Below are 17,447 nucleotides of genomic sequence, written 5' to 3'. Positions count from 1 at the left end.
AAGATATAATATATTTAGACTTTTCTGAGCTGTTTGATTTAATACAACACAACATTATGATTTAAAAATTGGGACGATGCAGCATCAGTAAAGCATTATGTTAAATGGATTAAAAACTGGATAATCTCAAAATGTAGTTGCCAGTGGACAAGCATCATCAAATGGAGGTATTTCTAGTGGGATTCTGCAGGGGTTCAACATTTTTATCAATGATCTTGAAGTAAATATAAAATTACTACTGATGAAATTTGCAGAAGATACAAAGATTGGCAGAGTGGTAAATACTGATGAGGACAGGGCAGTTATTCAGAGCAATCTAGAGCACATGGTAAGATAGATCCATTCAAACAAAGTGTGTTTTAACACAGCTAAATGTAAATTTTTACATCTAGAACAAGGAATGTAGGCCTACTTACAGAATGGGGGACTGTATCCTGGAAAGCAATGACATTGAAAAGGATTTAGGGGGTCAGAATGGGTAAGCAACTGAACACAAGCTCCTAGTGCAAAGCTGTGAGAAAAAAGGGCTGATGTGACCCTTGGATATATAAACAAGGGAATAATGAGGTGATTTTACCCCTGTGTATATGGCACTAGTATGAGACTGATGATTAAATATGCCTAGCACAGTGGGATGTTGGTCCATTACCAGCAGTGGCGGATTGGCCACTGGGACCCGTGCCCAGGTGCCCTGGCCAATTGGGGGGCCCTGGAAAAATGGGTGCCCCTGTGCCATGACCCACTTTGCCTGCCCGGCCCTCCTGCCAGGGAGCAGAGTCTGAGGGTGGGAACTTCCCCCACCCGCCTGGTGCTCCATCTGGGGAGCGGGGTCGGGACACGGGGCTTGCTGCACTCTCCAGCAGGAGCACTGGGTGGAGCGGGGCAAGCCCTAGCACCCTGACCCTACTCCCCAGGTAGAGTGCTGGTGGGCGGAGCGGGGCAAGCCCCTGTGCCCCAACCCCGCTCCCCAGATGGAGCGCCAGGTGGGCAGAGCATAGCATCATAGAAGATTAGGGTTGGAAGAGACCTCGGGAGGTCATCTAGTCCAATCCCCTGCTCAAAGCAGGACCAATCCCCAACTACATCATCCCAGCCAGGGCTTTGTCAAGCATGACCTTGAAAACCTCTAAGGAAGGAGATTCCACCACCTCCCTAGGTAAGGTAAAAAAGTTTTTCCTAACATCCAACCTAAACCTCCCCCAGTGCAACTCCTTTTTCTGTCATCTGGTACCACCGAGAACAGTCTAGATCCATCCTCTTTGGAACCCCCTTTCAGGTAGTTGAAAGCAGCTATCAAATCCCCCCTCATTCTTCTCTTCTGTAGACTAAACAATCCCAGTTCCCTCAGCCTCTCCTCATAAGCCATGTGTTCCAGTCCCCTTATCATTTTTGTTGCCCTCTGCTGGAACCTTTCCAATTTTTCCACATCCTTCTTGTAGTGTGGGGCCCAAAACTGGACACAGTACTTTAGATTAACCAATTTATTTGAGCATAAGCTTTCGTGAGCTACAGCTCACTTCATCCGATGAAGTTACTCTGAAACCGGCTGTTACTCTGAAACCTGTCAGTACTCCAGATGAGGCCTCACCAATATCGAATAGAGGGGAATGATCACGTCCCTCCATCTGCTGGCAATGTCCCTACTTGTACAGCCCAAAATGTCATTAGCCTTCTTGGCAACAGGGGCACACTGTTGACTCATAGCCAGCTTCTCGTCCACCATAACCCCTAGGTCCTTTTCTGCAGAACTGCTGCCAAGCCATTCGGTCCCTAGTCTGTAGCGGTGCATGGGATTCTTCCCTCCTAAGTGCAGGACTCTGCACTTGTCCTTGTTGAACCTCATCAGATTTCTTTTGGCCCAATCCTCTAATTTGTCTAGGTCCCTCTATATCCTATCCAGCGTATCTACCACTCCTCCCAGTTTAGTGTCCTCTGCAAACTTGCTGAGGGTGCAGTCCACCCATCCTCCAGATCATTAATGAAGATATTGAACAAAACCGGCCCCAGGACCTACCCTTGGGGCACTCTGCTTGATACTGGGTGCCAACTAGACATGGAGCCATTGATCACTACCTGTTGAGCCTGACAATCTAGCCAGCTTTCTATCCACCTTATAGTCCATTCATCCAGCCCATACTTCTTTAACTTGCTGGCAAGAATACTGTGGGAGACCGTATCAAAAGCTTTGCTAAAGTCCGGGAATAACACATCCACTGCTTTCCCCTCATCCACAGAGCCAGTTATCTCATCATGGAAGGCAATTAGATTAGTCAGGCATGACTTGCCCTTGGTGAATCCATGCTGACTGTTCCTGATCACTTTCCTCTCCTCTAAGTGCTTCAGAATTGATTCCTTGAGGACCTGCTCCATGATTTTTCCAGGGACTGAGGTGAGGCTGACTGGCCTGTAGTTCCCCAGATCCTCCTCCTTCCCTTTTTTAAAGATGGGCACTACATTAGCCTTTTTCCAGTCATCCGGGACCTCCCCCGATCACCATGAGTTTTAAAAGATAATGGCCAATGGCTCTGCAATCACATCCACCAACTCCTTTAGCATCCTCGGATGCAGCGCATCTGCTTCCATGGACTTGTGCTCATCCAGCTTTTCTAAATAGTCCCGAACTACTTCTTTCTCCACAGAGGGCTGGTCACCTCCTCACCATGCTGTGCTGCCCAGTGCAGTAGTCTGGGAGCTGACCTTGTTCGTGAAGACAGAGGCAAAAAAAGTGTTGAGTACATTAGCTTTTTCCACATCCTCTGTCACTAGGTTGCCTCCCTCATTCAGTAAGGAGCCCACACTTTCCTTGACTTTCTTCTTGTTGCCAACATACCTGAAGAAACCCTTCTTGTTACTCTTGACATCTCTCGCTAGCTGCAACTCCAAGTGTGATTTGGCCTTCCTGATTTCACTCCTGCATGCCAGAGCAATATTTTTATACTCCTCCCTGGTCATTTGTCCAGTCTTACACTTCTTGTAAGCTTCTTTCTTGTGTTTAAGGTCAGCAAGGATTTCATTGTTAAGCCAAGCTGGTCGCATGCCGTATTCACTATTCTTTCTACACATTGGGATGGTTTGTTCCTGCTACCTCAATAAGGATTCTTTAAAATACAGCCAGCTCTCCTGGACTCCTTTCCCCCTCATGTTATTCTCCCAGGGGATCCTGCCTATCAGTTCCCTGAGGGAGTCAAAGTCTGCTTTTCTGAAGTCCAGGGTCCGAATTCTGCTGCTCTCCTTTCTTCCTTGTGTCAGGATCCTGAACTCGACCATCTCATGGTCACTGCCTCCCAGGTTCCCATCCACTTTTGCTTCCCCTACTAATTCTTGGTTTGTGAGCAGCGGGTCAAGAAGAGCTCTGCCCCTCATTGGTTCCTCCAGCACTTGCACCAGGAAATTGTCCCCTACACTTTCCAAAAATTTCCTGGATTGTCTGTGCACTGCTGTATTGCTCTGCCAGCAGATATCAGGGTGATTGAAGTCTCCCATGAGAGCCAGGGCCTGCGATCTAGTAACTTTTATTAGTTGCCGGAAGAAAGCCTAATCCACCTCATCCCCCTGGTTTGGTGGTCTGTAGCAGACTCCCACCACATCACCACCCGTGTTGCTCGCACTTCTAAACTTAACCCAGAGACTCTCAGGTTTTTCTGCAGTTTCATACTGGAGCTCTGAGCAGTCATACTGCTCTCCTATATACAATGCAACTCCCCCACCTTTTCTGCCTGCCTGTCCTTCCAGAACAGTTTATATCCATCCACGACAGTACTCCAGTCATGTGACTTATCCCACCAAGTCTCTGTTATTCCATTCACATCATAATTCCTTGACTGTGCAAAGTCATAATGAATTTGCAAAATAATAGTTCTGTGACAAAAGATTGCAATGCTTTAAATGCAGACGTGATAATACTGCATGATAAAGCAAGAGAAGCTGAAATATAAGCAGGAAAGCTCTTAGATAAATAGGAATGTCTGCAATAAGGATCTGCTCCAAATCCCACTGACTTCACTGGGAGTTGGTTTGAGCCTCATGAGTCGAGTACAACAAATTGCCTTTTCTTATTTATTCTCTCTTGTCTTTCCATCAGTGTGAAAATTCCTATATAAAAGTGAAAATAAGGTGTTAAACTTAGATTTATGAAAAATATTGACTAGTTCTTATATATTACTCTTGTAGCGGTTATGATTTGTATTATAACTAGTGACTTTCACATCTCTTTCTAATTACAGTTAAATTCTGTACCATCTTAGCTATATTACAAAACTTTTTTAAACTGACACTTAAATATCTATAACAGCTACAATATTCCCAAATTCATTGGTGGTGTTATTGCAGTTTGTTTTCTTTTATTGTCAACTAACTTGGTTGTGGTTACTTATTAACCTAATTATTTACAGTTTATCGTGATTAGTTTGTCAGGGATTGTTGCTGAGATAAATATACATCTGTGAAGAATGTAATCACTTTGGACTAAATTGCATGAGTTTTGTAGAGAACTCCACCCATAAAGAAATACTAATGCCTTTGTATACATTGCTGCGGTTACTATATCAGCAATGTTTTTGATTAGTGATAAAGTAATTAATCAGCTACTTAATACTGCAGGTCATTTCTGTTTAAATGTCTAACTATATAGAGTAAGGTTTCAGAGTAACAGCCGTGTTAGTCTGTATTCGCAAAAAGAAAAGGAGTACTTGTGGCACCTTAGAGACTAACCAATTTATTAGAGCATAAGCTTTCGTGAGCTACAGCTCACTTCATCAGATGCATATCGTGGAAACTGCAGCAGACTTTATATATACACAGAGAATATGAAACAATACCTCCTCCCACCCCACTGTCCTGCTGGTAATAGCTTATCTAAAGTGATCATCAGGTGGGCCATTTCCAGCACAAATCCAGGTTTTCTCACCCTCCACCCCCCCCACACAAATTCACTCTCCTGCTGGTGATAGCCCATCCAAAGTAACAACTCTTTACACAATGTGCATGACAATCAACTTGGGCTATTTCCTGCACAAATCCAGGTTTTCTCACATCCCCCCACCCCCATACACACACAAACTCACTCTCCTGCTGGTAATAGCTCATCCAAGCTGACCACTCTTCAAGTTTAAATCCAAGTTAAACCAGAACATCTGGGGGGGGGGGGTAGGAAAAAACAAGAGGAAACAGGCTACCTTGCATAATGACTTAGCCATTCCCAGTCTCTATTTAAGCCTAAATTAATAGTATCCAATTTGCAAATGAATTCCAATTCAGCAGTTTCTCGCTGGAGTCTGGATTTGAAGTTTTTTTGTTTTAAGATAGCGACCTTCATGTCTGTGATTGCGTGACCAGAGAGATTGAAGTGTTCTCCGACTGGTTTATGAATGTTATAATTCTTGACATCTGATTTGTGTCCATTTATTCTTTTACGTAGAGACTGTCCAGTTTGACCAATGTACATGGCAGAGGGGCATTGCTGGCACATGATGGCATATATCACATTGGTGGATGTGCAGGTGAACGAGCCTCTGATAGTGTGGCTGATGTTATTAGGCCCTGTGATGGTGTCCCCTGAATAGATATGTGGGCACAATTGGCAACGGGCTTTGTTGCAAGGATAAGTTCCTGGGTTAGTGGTTCTGTTGTGTGGTATGTGATTGTTGGTGAGTATTTGCTTCAGGTTGCGGGGCTGTCTGTAGGCAAGGACTGGCCTGTCTCCCAAGATTTGTGAGAGTGTTGGGTCATCCTTTAGGATAGGTTGTAGATCCTTAATAATGCGTTGGAGGGGTTTAAGTTGGGGGCTGAAGGTGACGGCTAGTGGCGTTCTGTTATTTTCTTTGTTAGGCCTGTCCTGTAGTAGGTAACTTCTGGGAACTCTTCTGGCTCTATCAATCTGTTTCTTTACTTCTGCAGGTGGGTATTGTAGTTGTAAGAAAGCTTGACAGAGATCTTGTAGGTGTTTATCTCTGTCTGAGGGGTTGGAGCAAATGCGGTTGTATCGCAGAGCTTGGCTGTAGACGATGGATCGTGTGGTGTGGTCAGGGTGAAAGCTGGAGACATGCAGGTAGGAATAGCGGTCAGTAGGTTTCCGGTATAGGGTGGTGTTTATGTGACCATTGTTTATTAGCACTGTAGTGTCCAGGAAGTGGATCTCTTGTGTGGACTGGACCAGGCTGAGGTTGGTGGTGGGATGGAAATTGTTGAAATCATGATGGAATTCCTCAAGGGCTTCTTTTCCATGGGTCCAGATGATGAAGATGTCATCAATATAGCGCAAGTAGAGTAGGGGCTTTAGGGGACGAGAGCTGAGGAAGCGTTGTTCTAAATCAGCCATAAAAATGTTGGCATACTGTGGGGCCATGCGGGTACCCATAGCAGTGCCACTGATCTGAAGGTATACATTGTCCCCAAATGTGAAGTAGTTATGGGTAAGGACAAAGTCACAAAGTTCAGCCACCAGGTTAGCCGTGACATTATCGGGGATAGTGTTCTTGACGGCTTGTAGTCCATCTTTGTGTGGAATGTTGGTGTAGAGGGCTTCTACATCCATAGTGGCCAGGATGGTGTTATCAGGAAGATCACCGATGGATTGAAGTTTCCTCAGGAAGTCAGTGGTGTCTCGAAGGTAGCTGGGAGTGCTGGTAGCGTAGGGCCTGAGGAGGGAGTCTACATAGCCAGACAATCCTGCTGTCAGGGTGCCAATGCCTGAGATGATGGGGCGCCCAGGATTTCCAGGTTTATGGATCTTGGGTAGTAGATAGAATATCCCAGGTCGGGGTTCCAGGGGTGTGTCTGTGCGGATTTGATCTTGTGCTTTTTCAGGAAGTTTCTTGAGCAAATGCTGTAGTTGCTTTTGGTAACTCTCAGTGGGATCAGAGGGTAATGGCTTGTAGAAACTCGTGTTGGAGAGCTGCCGAGCAGCCTCTTGTTCATATTCCGACCTATTCATGATGACAACAGCACCTCCTTTGTCAGCCTTTTTGATTATGATGTCAGAGTTGTTTCTGAGGCTGTGGATGGCATTGCGTTCCGCATGGCTGAGGTTATGGGGCAAGTGATGCTGCTTTTCCACAATTTCAGCCTGTGCACGTCGGCGGAAGCACTCTATGTAGAAGTCCAGTCTGCTGTTTCGACCTTCAGGAGGAGTCCACCTAGAATCCCTCTTTCTGTAGTGTTGGTAGGGAGACCTCTGTGGATTAGTATGCTGTTCAGAGGTATTTTGGAAATATTCCTTGAGTCGGAGACGTCGAAAATAGGATTCTAGGTCACCACAGAACTGTATCATGTTCGTGGGGGTGGAGGGGCAGAAGGAGAGGCCCCGAGATAGAACAGCTGCTTCTGCTGGGCTGAGAGTATAGTTGGATAGGTTAACAATATTGCTAGGTGGGTTGAGGGAACCATTGCTGTGGCCCCTTGTAGCATGTAGTAGTTTAGAAAGTTTAGTGTCCTTTTTCTTTTGTAGAGAAGCAAAGTGTGCGCTGTAAATGGCTTGTCTAGTTTTAGTAAAATCCAGCCACGAGGAAGCTTGTGTGGAAGGTTGGTTTTTTATGAGAGTATCCATTTTTGAGAGCTCATTCTTAATCTTTCCCTGTTTGCTGTAAACTTGAAGAGTGGTCAGTTTGGATGAGCTATTACCAGCAGGAGAGTGAGTTTGTGTGTGTATGGGGGTGGGGGGGGATGTGAGAAAACCTGGATTTGTGCAGGAAATAGCCCAAGTTGATTGTCATGCACATTGTGTAAAGAGTTGTCACTTTGGATGGGCTATTACCAGCAGGAGAGTGAATTTGTGTGGGGGGGTGGAGGGTGAGAAAACCTGGATTTGTGCTGGAAATGGCCCACCTGATGATCACTTTAGATAAGCTATTACCAGCAGGACAGTGGGGTGGGAGGAGGTATTGTTTCATATTCTCTGTGTATATATAAAGTCTGCTGCAGTTTCCACGATATGCATCTGATGAAGTGAGCTGTAGCTCACGAAAGCTTATGCTCTAATAAATTGGTTAGTCTCTAAGGTGCCACAAATACTCCTTTTCTTTATATAGAGTAATAAATTACATACACACCAAAATTGGTACAGTATTAAACATTTTAAATAGGGTGATGATTTCATTGAATTTATGGTTTTATGGTATGAATACAATTAAAAGGTAATGTTAACAGTAAGATTTGTTGTCCAAGTTTTCATTGTCTGTAGACATAAGCATGAATGAAACTATTAGGAAGGCTTTATTATTAATCTAGTAAATGGCTGGCTAATCTAAAGATTTTGCCTCGATACTGTTACAATGTGTATGGGATTGTTTTTGAACACGCAAGATTTAGGGTGAAATTAATAATGCTGTTACAAATGTTTTCAAAACAAAAATGCTTTTGTGCTTTATAAATTGAGATTGAAAAGGGTGCAGCTGACTAAAGAAGTCAGTCGCCAACACACACATACACTCTCGCACATCTAATTTCAATGAATTATGTGGTTTCAGAAATAGAACATGATTAGCATGTATGTATTTGGCTGAAACGCATCTTCCAGCTAACAAAATGTTTCTTAGGTTTATTCTGATATTTCATCTTAGTTAGGAATCGGGTGTTTCATTGTTGTGGTTTTGGGTTTTTTTAAGAAGAAAAGGAGTACTTGTGGCACCTTAGAGACTAACAAATTTATTAGTCTGCGAATACAGACTAACACGGCTGTTACTCTAACACCTTTTTTTTAAAGGAATTTTAATACCCATGAAAAGTTCTGGGCTGATAGTCCTGTAGATAGAACACTTTTATTTATCTCCAAAAGAGGTATAGACAAATCAGCAACATTATTATGGTCTTGCTCACATTGCCCTGCTACTAATCTTCAGTTGTTCTATAGCATTTGTAGTTCATTCTCCATTACTGTTGTTCAGCCCTGAGCCTCTTTCTTGCACTACAAACAAACGGATCAATTAGTATCAGTTTTTATAGTATTTTGATGGTGTGGACACCTGTTCACCATGAAATTAACTGAGGACACTAACTCATTCCAGGCAGGCCACTCAATCAAGCAGCCAGTAGATGGCTATTGCTTTTAATCCTTATTGGTGTGGGATCAGTTCACACCATGTACATAGGTAGCTTTTCTTTTACTACCTTTATTTCATTTATTACTATAGTCTTAAATTTACATTAAAAATATATGGCTGAGGAGAACTGGAGAGCCCTGTATGTTAATAGAGACTTCAATGAGGATCATGACTCAAACCTACAATGATGATATCTGCGGTGAAGTAATTTTGTTGGTTTAGTTGTTGCACAAGGTTATTCTGATTACTCAGTTCATCATAGATAAATGGAAAGCTTAGTTTGATAATTTAGGGTGGGATTTTCAAAAGTCCTTAAGTGACTTTGGAGCACAAGTCCTATTGAAACTTGGAATTGTGCTCCTAAATCACTTACCTGCTTTTAAAATCCCACTCAAAATGTAGATATTTATTTAAAGAATGACACAGGTGTATTTGGGAATAGAGATTTGAGTTAAATAGTCAAGTTTTGCATTTACCAAAGCATAAATATTTTAATTAGTTTGTAGACTATAATTTTTCAGTATATAGTATCAACTAACATTAGTGCTTGGTAAATTCTTAGGGATTCCTTAAACTTAAGTAGTGTGTCAAAATCTTCATAGATTTCCATTTTTAAAAGATACCAAAATTGAACTTTGTCTCCAGTTGACCCATTTGCTGTGTTATTATAGGCTCTTATTTAAATGTTTCACTTTTTCATTCAAAATTGCGTAGGGTTCGTTTCCTACTGGGTGGACGTCATGGAGAGTTTAAGTTCCTGCCTCCCACTGGATACGCACCCTGCTATGAAGCTTTGCTTCCAAAAGAGAAGATGAAATTGGAACCAGTAAAAGAGTATAAGAGAGATTCTGATGGAGTTAGGGATTTGCTGGGTACAACACAATTCCTCTCCCAAGCTTCCTTCATTCCTTGTCCAATAGATACCACTCAGGTATGTCTACTTTACAATAACAGAAGTGTAAAATTCATTTTACCCAGAATCTTAAAATAAGCAGTAAAAAATTTAGGCCAGCATGTATCCTCTCTTAGCAATATACTGTTTGTGCAATACAGTATTTAATAATATGTTAAATAATCTTGGTATCAGTTATTATAGTTGAAGTCTTTTAGGAAAGTTGGACATTACTGAGTCTCTTCTCTCTTGTTGAATCTTGAAATATTTTCTTCTTAGATTGTTTTGCCTCTTCACCTTGAAAAGATCAGGGACAAGTTGGCTGAAAATATCCATGAACTATGGGGAATGAATAAAATAGAACTTGGCTGGACCTATGGCAAGGTAAGTTGTGAGAGTACTTCTTAGGGAATAAATATCCTTATTATATGTGAAGTTGGTAGTACCACCAACTGTTAAGACTGTATTCCAGAATGATAGAAATGTAGGACTGGAAGGGACCTTGAGAGGTCCAGCCCCCAGCGCTGAGGCAGGAACAAGTATGCTTAGCTCATCCCTGACAGGTGTTTGTTAAGTTCGTTCTTGAAACCTTTCACTGACAGGGATTCTGCAACCTCCTTTGGAAGCCTATTTCAGTATTTAACTATCCTTATAGTTAGAAAGTTTTTCCTAATATCTAACCTAAATCTCCCTTGCTACAGATTAAGCCCATTACTTCTTGTCTTACTTTCAGTGGAATGGAGAACAATTTATCATCGTCCTTAATATAATAGCCCTTAATGTACTTGAAGACTCTTATCAGTTCTCTCTTCAGTTTTCTTTTCTCAAGACTAAGCATGAGCTTTTCCTCACAGGTCAGGCTTTTTAAAACTTTTATAATTATTGTTGTTGTCCTCTGGACTCTCTCTACTTTGTCCACATCTTTCTTCAAGTGTTGCACCCAGAACTGAACACAGTGCTCCACCTGAGACCTTGTCAGTGCTGAGGAGAGTGGGATAGTTACTTCCCATGTCTTACATACAACATTCCTGTTAATTCACCCCAGAATTATATTGACCTTTTTTACAACTGCATCACATTGCTGATTCATATTCAGTTTGTGATCCAGTATAACCCCCAGAGCCTTTTAATTAGTACTACTACCTAAGCAGTTATTTCCCATTTTGTAGTTGTACATTTGATTTTGCCTTTCTAAGTGTTGTACTTTGCATTTACCTTTATTGAATTTAATCTTTTTGATATCAGACCAATTCTCCAATTTGTCAAGGTCATTTTGAATTCTAATCCTGTTCTCCAAAGTACTAGCACCCTCTCCCACTTTGGTGACATCCACAAATTTCATAAGCACATTCTCCACTCCATTTTACAAGTAATAAATGAAAATATTGAATAGAACCAGATCCAGAACAGCCCCTTGTAAGGTCAAATTAGATATGTCATCCCAGTTTAACAGTGAACCATTGATAACTATTCTTTGAGTACGGTCTATCAATCAGTTGTGCATCCATTTTGTGGTAATTTTCTTTTGAGAATGTCATGTGGAACTATGTCAAAAGCCTTTCTAAAATCAAGGTGTATCATATCTACAGATTCCCCCCAATCCACTAGTCCAGTAATCTTTTTTTTTTAAAAAGGAAATTAGGTTGGTTTGGCATGATTTGTTCTTGACACATCCATGTTGGCTATTACTTATAACGCTATTATTTTCAATATGCTTACCACTTGATTTTTTGTTATTTTGTTTCAGTATATTTCCAGCTATTGAAGTTAGGCTGACTTTCAGATGCTCTTCGTCTTAAAAGATATTTTAAAAGATAGCTTTAAAGACATGTTTTCTCAGGGAGATTAGAGAGGCTAAAAAAGCAGAAAGCGCAGTAATAATGGGGGATTTCAATTTTCTTCATACTGACTGGGTATATGTGATCACAGGAAAACATAACATTTCTAGACATTATAAATAACTGCTACTTTGATCAGCTTGTCCTGGAACCCAAAAGGGGAGAGGCAATTCTTCATTTAGTCCAAAGTGGAGCACAGGGTTTGGTCCAAGAGGGGAATATAGATTAACCTCTGGGTAATACCAGCCATAATTTAATTAAATTGAAAAATCTTTGTAGGGGGAGAAGTGACAAAGAAACCCACCACAGTAGCATTTAATTTCAAAAAGGGAAGCTACTCAAAAATGAGGATCTAGTTAAAGGGAAATTAAAAGGAACAGACCTGAGGGTGAAATGCTTGCAAACTACATAGAGACTAATTAAAAACACCATAATAGAGGCTCAAATTAAATGTACCCTCCCCACCAAAAAAAAAAACATAGAGGACCAATAAAATGCCACCATGGCTAAACAACAGAGTAAAAAAAGGCATTTAGGGCAAAAGTTGGAAATAAAATCCTAGTGAGGAAAATAGAAAGGATAATAAACTCTGGCAAGTCAAGTGTAAAAGTGTAATAAGGCAAGCCAAGAAAGAATTTGAAGAGGAACTAGCAAAAGGCAAAAACGAATAGCATTTTTTTTAAGTACCTCATAAGCAGGGAGTCTGCCAAGTAGTCAGTGGGGCTACTGGATGATTGAGGTGTTACAGGTGACTCAAGGAAAACAAGACTGTTGTGGAGAATCTAAATGCATTCTTTTCATCAGTCTTCACTGCAGAAATGGGGGAGATTCCCACACCTGATCCATTCTTTTTAGATGATGAATCTGAGAAACTGTCCCAGATTGAGGTGTCAGTCGAGGTGGTTTTGGAACAAATTGATAAATTAAGCAATAATAAGTCACCAGGACCAGATGGTATTCATCCAAGAGCTCTGATGGAACTCAAATATGAAATTGCAGAACTAATAACTGTGATGTATAACCTGTTGTTTAAATCAGCCTCTGTACCAGAAGACAGGTTTCAGAGAAGCAGCCGTGTTAGTCTGTATTCGCAAAAAGAAAAAGTACTTGTGGCACCTTAGAGACTAACCAATTTATTTGAGCATAAGCTTTCGTGAGCTACAGCTCACTTCATCGAATGCATCTGATGGGGAGGGATAGCTCAGTGGTTTGAGCATTGGCCTGCTAAACCCAGGGTTGTGAGTTCAATCCTTGAGGGGGCCATTTGGGATCTGGGGCAAAAATTGGGGATTGGTCCCGCTTTGAGCAGGGGGTTGGACTAGATGACCTCCTGAGGTCCCTTCCAACCCTGATATTCTATGATTCTATGATTCATACCACTCAAGAAAGAGATCTTGTAGTCGTAGTGGATAGTTCCCAGAAAACATCCTCTCAATGTGCAGCGGCAGTCTAAAAAGCTAACAGAATGTTAGGAACTATTAGGAAAAGGATAGATAATAAAACAGAAAATATCATAATGCCAGTTTTTAATAAAGTTGTGGATTAATTAAATCACAGCCAGTGTCTCCTGTCCTCCTCATGGTATAGCTGGACAATAGGTCCATCAATGGCAATTAGCCAAGATGGTCAGGGATGCAACCTCAGCTCCAGTTGTCCCTAAAAGTCCCAATCTTAGAAGCTGGGAATGGTTGACAGGGGATGGATTATGTAGAAAAGGGGAAAAAAAGGCCGTGGAATGTAGGTAGGCCTGGCATGAGTAATTGAAGGTATTGTGGGAGGCCTCGTTCTTTGGAAGACAGGATTAAAGAAATAAATAAATCATCAGGCTGAAAATGTTTGTGCTCAGATAAGTAAATGGGTTAGTATGCTAAAATACAATGTCTGAGCTAGCTAAGATAAGAGGGGGAATGCCCAGGGAGCCATTTACTATGAACAAGATAACAATGGACAAGAGAAACCAGGAGCGTAAAGATGAGGTAAAGAGTAGTGTTGAACGAGGACAATGTGTGAACAGAACATGCTGTACAGGGGTTGGTTCCTGCAAAGTAACCAATCCAATCCAAGGTTTCAGAGTAGCAGCCGTGTTAGTCTGTACCAGCAAAAAGAAAAGGAGTACTTGTGGCACCTTAGAGACTAAATCCAATCCAAGAATGTGTGATGCAATGTATAGTAAGTGCAGAAGTCTAAGTCTGCTCCTGGGGACCCTTTGGAGCTTAGCAAGCAAGGGGACTGAATTAGACTTGTACCAAGCAGTTGGTGCAGGGTCTTGTGGTACCATCTATGATAACAAATGGTACAGTATCATTTCAGTCTTCAGCCATATCAGAGCATGGTACAGACAGGAATGGAAGAGCATATGCCCCCCCCTTCTCTGGTATGGGTAGAATTTTATTACCCATAAAACTTTCAGTATCTAAGGAGCTTCATTCCCCTGTATTGGCTCCTCATATCCTCCTTTCCATAAGGGAAAGTAGGATATCCCTGGGACCATCAGGTTTCCCAGTATGGCCAAGCTCAGGGTTGGCTCCATGACCTACATAATCATACTCTGTCTTGCCTATGGAATCTGTTGAAAAAACATCTTCCTCAGAGTCTCAGCAAATACACAATTCTCTCCCATATATCCCCTGGTGGCTCCCCTTTCAGAATTTTATTCAGATTGGTGATATTTTAAGCATGTTGATGGGAGAGATTCTCATCATTACCCTTATAAGACTTGGGAAGGTTCCTTTGGTGTTCCCCTCCTGACCCATATGGGGCCCCCAATGGCATTACTGGAATCCATGGGATCCTTATAGAGGTAGTTTAGGAGAATGCATAAATGTCTTAGTAAGGAGACTGAAAGTATGCAACCTGAATTACCACAGCAACCACACCAACAATTGCCACAGCAGGAAGATGTGATCAACACCCAGGGGAGAAGATCTCATCTTCGTCCCCTGATGAGGTTGTGGTGCTCTCTCTCTTCTTATGCTGATTATTTGAAACAGTTTCAAGAGCTGATGCATTGCAGATCCAACTGGAAGTGATCCAGGAATCTCATCTTAAGTTATTAAACTCTTTAGATGGCAGGATATGTAGCACTTCCAATTAATGAAGCAGTATTGGAATCTGCTAAAGCTGAATGGGACATTCAGCCACAATACCACCTACATGCAAAAGGCTGACAAGAAATATTATACACCTCTCAAGGACTCAGAGTTTTTTATCTTCACACCATGCTACTAATTCTTTAGTGGTCAATGCTGCTGGGAGAACGAAGCAATATCTCTCTGACACCACAGGATAAAGGACAGAAATGGTTAGATTAACTCAGGAGGAAGAGTTATTCTTCAGCTACTCTTCAATTTAAAGTAGCAAATTAGCTTGGCTCAGACATGCACTATGAGTTTTAAATACAGAGTAAGGACTGCAGTATTTAGCCTACTGTTTGCCTTCTCATTCACTAACTATGATTTTACATCTTTCACTATGTTTCAGTGGTTAAGGGGGGTGTTCCATACTTCATAATTTATCATGGAAAGACTCATTTATATAATACTGAATAGCTGTTATAAGGCATCGTGGGATGGATGGTAGAGTTTGTAATACTTTTATCTGTGCAAGGAACAAGTTTATTTTTGCAGTACTGAAATTAGTCTGAGTGTGGTAACGGTACAATATCTTTTTCTGGTATTCTATTATAGATACGGGATGATAATAAAAGACAACACCCTTGTCTCGTGGAGTTCTCAAAATTACCTGAAACAGAGAAGAATTATAACCTACAAATGTCAACAGAAACCCTAAAGTGAGTTTTAAATATAATATTAAAAATAAATAAAGTTTTATATTTTGGTTGATTCTGCCATTTTAAAATCATAGAATCGTAGGACCAGAGGGGACCTGCACTCAGGGCGGGATTAAGTACTGTTTAGACCATCCCTTACTGGTGTTTGTCTAAGTGTGTTGTATGGTTCCAAAATGTGCAAGTCAGATGGACAATCGCGTCCAAATTCCGTTCAAAATAATTTATACAATTTCTGCTGACTTCATTGGGAGTTCTGTGTGTATATTTAAAGGGCAGAATTTGGTCATTTATTTGCAGAGCTATAGAGGAGAAAACAGAGAGAAATTCTGTTGACGTTACTCATGATAAAAGTCCCTGGTGAGTCTAACTTGCAGTGGACTACTCGTTGCAGAAGGACAAGCGAGATTTGGCCCATGTTTTTTAAAACATTAGTTTGTACTTTTTTTTTACTTTGATGCTACTGTTCATTTCATCTTGTAATCCTATTTCTGCTGACTTTTGCTAAATCAAAGTCTTTATTTTTCCAAAGCCTATAAATCTGGAATTAAATGAGAGGTACATCTGAAGTATTTCAAGTATGAAGAATTACGAATAACACAAAACAGTGCATGAGAAGGCGCTATTTTCCCTTAATGCCTGATAGGAGCTGTAACTTCATTCTATTTTACAACAACGAACTTTTTGTCTTTATAGAACTCTTTTGGCCCTTGGATGTCATATTGTGCATGCTAATCTGGCAGCTGAGGAAGATCTTAAGAAAGTAAAACTTCCTAAAAAGTATGTATCTTAACAATAATTATCATGCATTTATTATAATTCTTAATTATGTGTGTGTTACTTAAACAGAAAATACTCATTGCAATTGTTTTGGTAAACATTATTTTTAAAAAAATTATTTTTCGCTGATAATGCTAACTATACGGGCTATGAAAGTTTCACATATACAGACTGCCTGGGCACATGAATACTGACTTGCAACAGCAAATTTTTGTTCCAACACCTGGCCTCTGATGATTGCTGACTGCCAGTCTTGCTGTATTATGTCACCCGGTGGAGTGGCTGTGAGAAAAATAGCCATGCACTGGTGGCTGTATTGAACTAGCATGCTCTTTTTATCTTGTGATGTTAGCCTTGTGTAACCCCAGAATAGAAAGTTTATTTTATCGTGTAGCAAAATATAGTAGATGGTACTTAAAAGGGTATATTCCTCTTCCATATAACTGTCTCCATTTTCCATTTACTTTTTCATTTTGGGTAAAAGTATTGTACTACATACAAAAATGTACAAAGACAAGATTAATCTACCTCTATTGATATTTAGAGGAAAACACTGGGAAAACACAATTCAACATTATGCATTAATTAGGTATTCTCAGCATACTTACCTTTTGTATGGTACTTTGTATCAACAATAGTAATAAACACTTCTTCAGTATTAAAAAGAGTTGAAGATAACTTTTAGGAAGTTGGAACCCAATCCTGCAAACATGTATACATATGGGTTACTCATGGGGATAAATATGTTCACGATCAGGCCTTTAGTGCTTTAGGCAAAGAAAAGTTTCCTTTAAGGCATTTGCCTTTGAAAAGGTCTTTTCCAAATGATTGTATGGGAGAGTACAGTTCATTGCTGGAGGCTGTGTCTGAACTTTAATGGAGTAGTTTTATTTTTATTTCCTTCTTGCTCTAAACCTTCAATGAGCTGAATTCACTACTGATTTGAGGATAGGGCCACTGGTGGTTGAAAGTCTGAGAATGGAGAAGCTGAATTAGTGCAAGGCTGCCACAGTGTCTCTTCCACTCAAGGGCCTTCAAGCAACCTGCACAGCCCAAAAAGTGGCAAACATGGTGCAGCAAACATGCTACTTCAGCACATCTCTGTGGCGGCCTCT

The 17,447-nt window shown here is 41.0% G+C and overlaps 1 protein-coding gene across 16 annotated transcripts in view; it reads left to right on the top strand.

Annotated features, from left to right (window-relative positions):
- RYR3 (ryanodine receptor 3) overlaps window positions 1-17,447 on the top strand; it is a 581,477-nt gene that overhangs the window by 219,325 nt on the left and 344,705 nt on the right. For all 16 annotated transcript variants that reach the window (XR_012159473.1, XR_012159474.1, XM_073348839.1 and 13 more), the window contains 4 exons: window positions 9,750-9,966; window positions 10,207-10,311; window positions 15,452-15,555; window positions 16,249-16,332. Coding sequence is in view for 14 of the 16 variants with exons in the window: in XM_073348839.1 (XP_073204940.1) it covers window positions 9,750-9,966; window positions 10,207-10,311; window positions 15,452-15,555; window positions 16,249-16,332 (510 nt within the window). In the remaining 2 variants the exon portion in view is untranslated. The remainder of the gene's footprint in view (window positions 1-9,749; window positions 9,967-10,206; window positions 10,312-15,451; window positions 15,556-16,248; window positions 16,333-17,447) is intronic.

This window comes from Lepidochelys kempii, chromosome 6 (assembly GCF_965140265.1).
Source record: "Lepidochelys kempii isolate rLepKem1 chromosome 6, rLepKem1.hap2, whole genome shotgun sequence".
NCBI classification, from domain to species: domain Eukaryota; kingdom Metazoa; phylum Chordata; order Testudines; family Cheloniidae; genus Lepidochelys; species Lepidochelys kempii.
The sequence above is the reverse complement of the archived record's forward strand: the minus strand, read 5'-3'. Positions and strand labels throughout refer to the sequence as shown.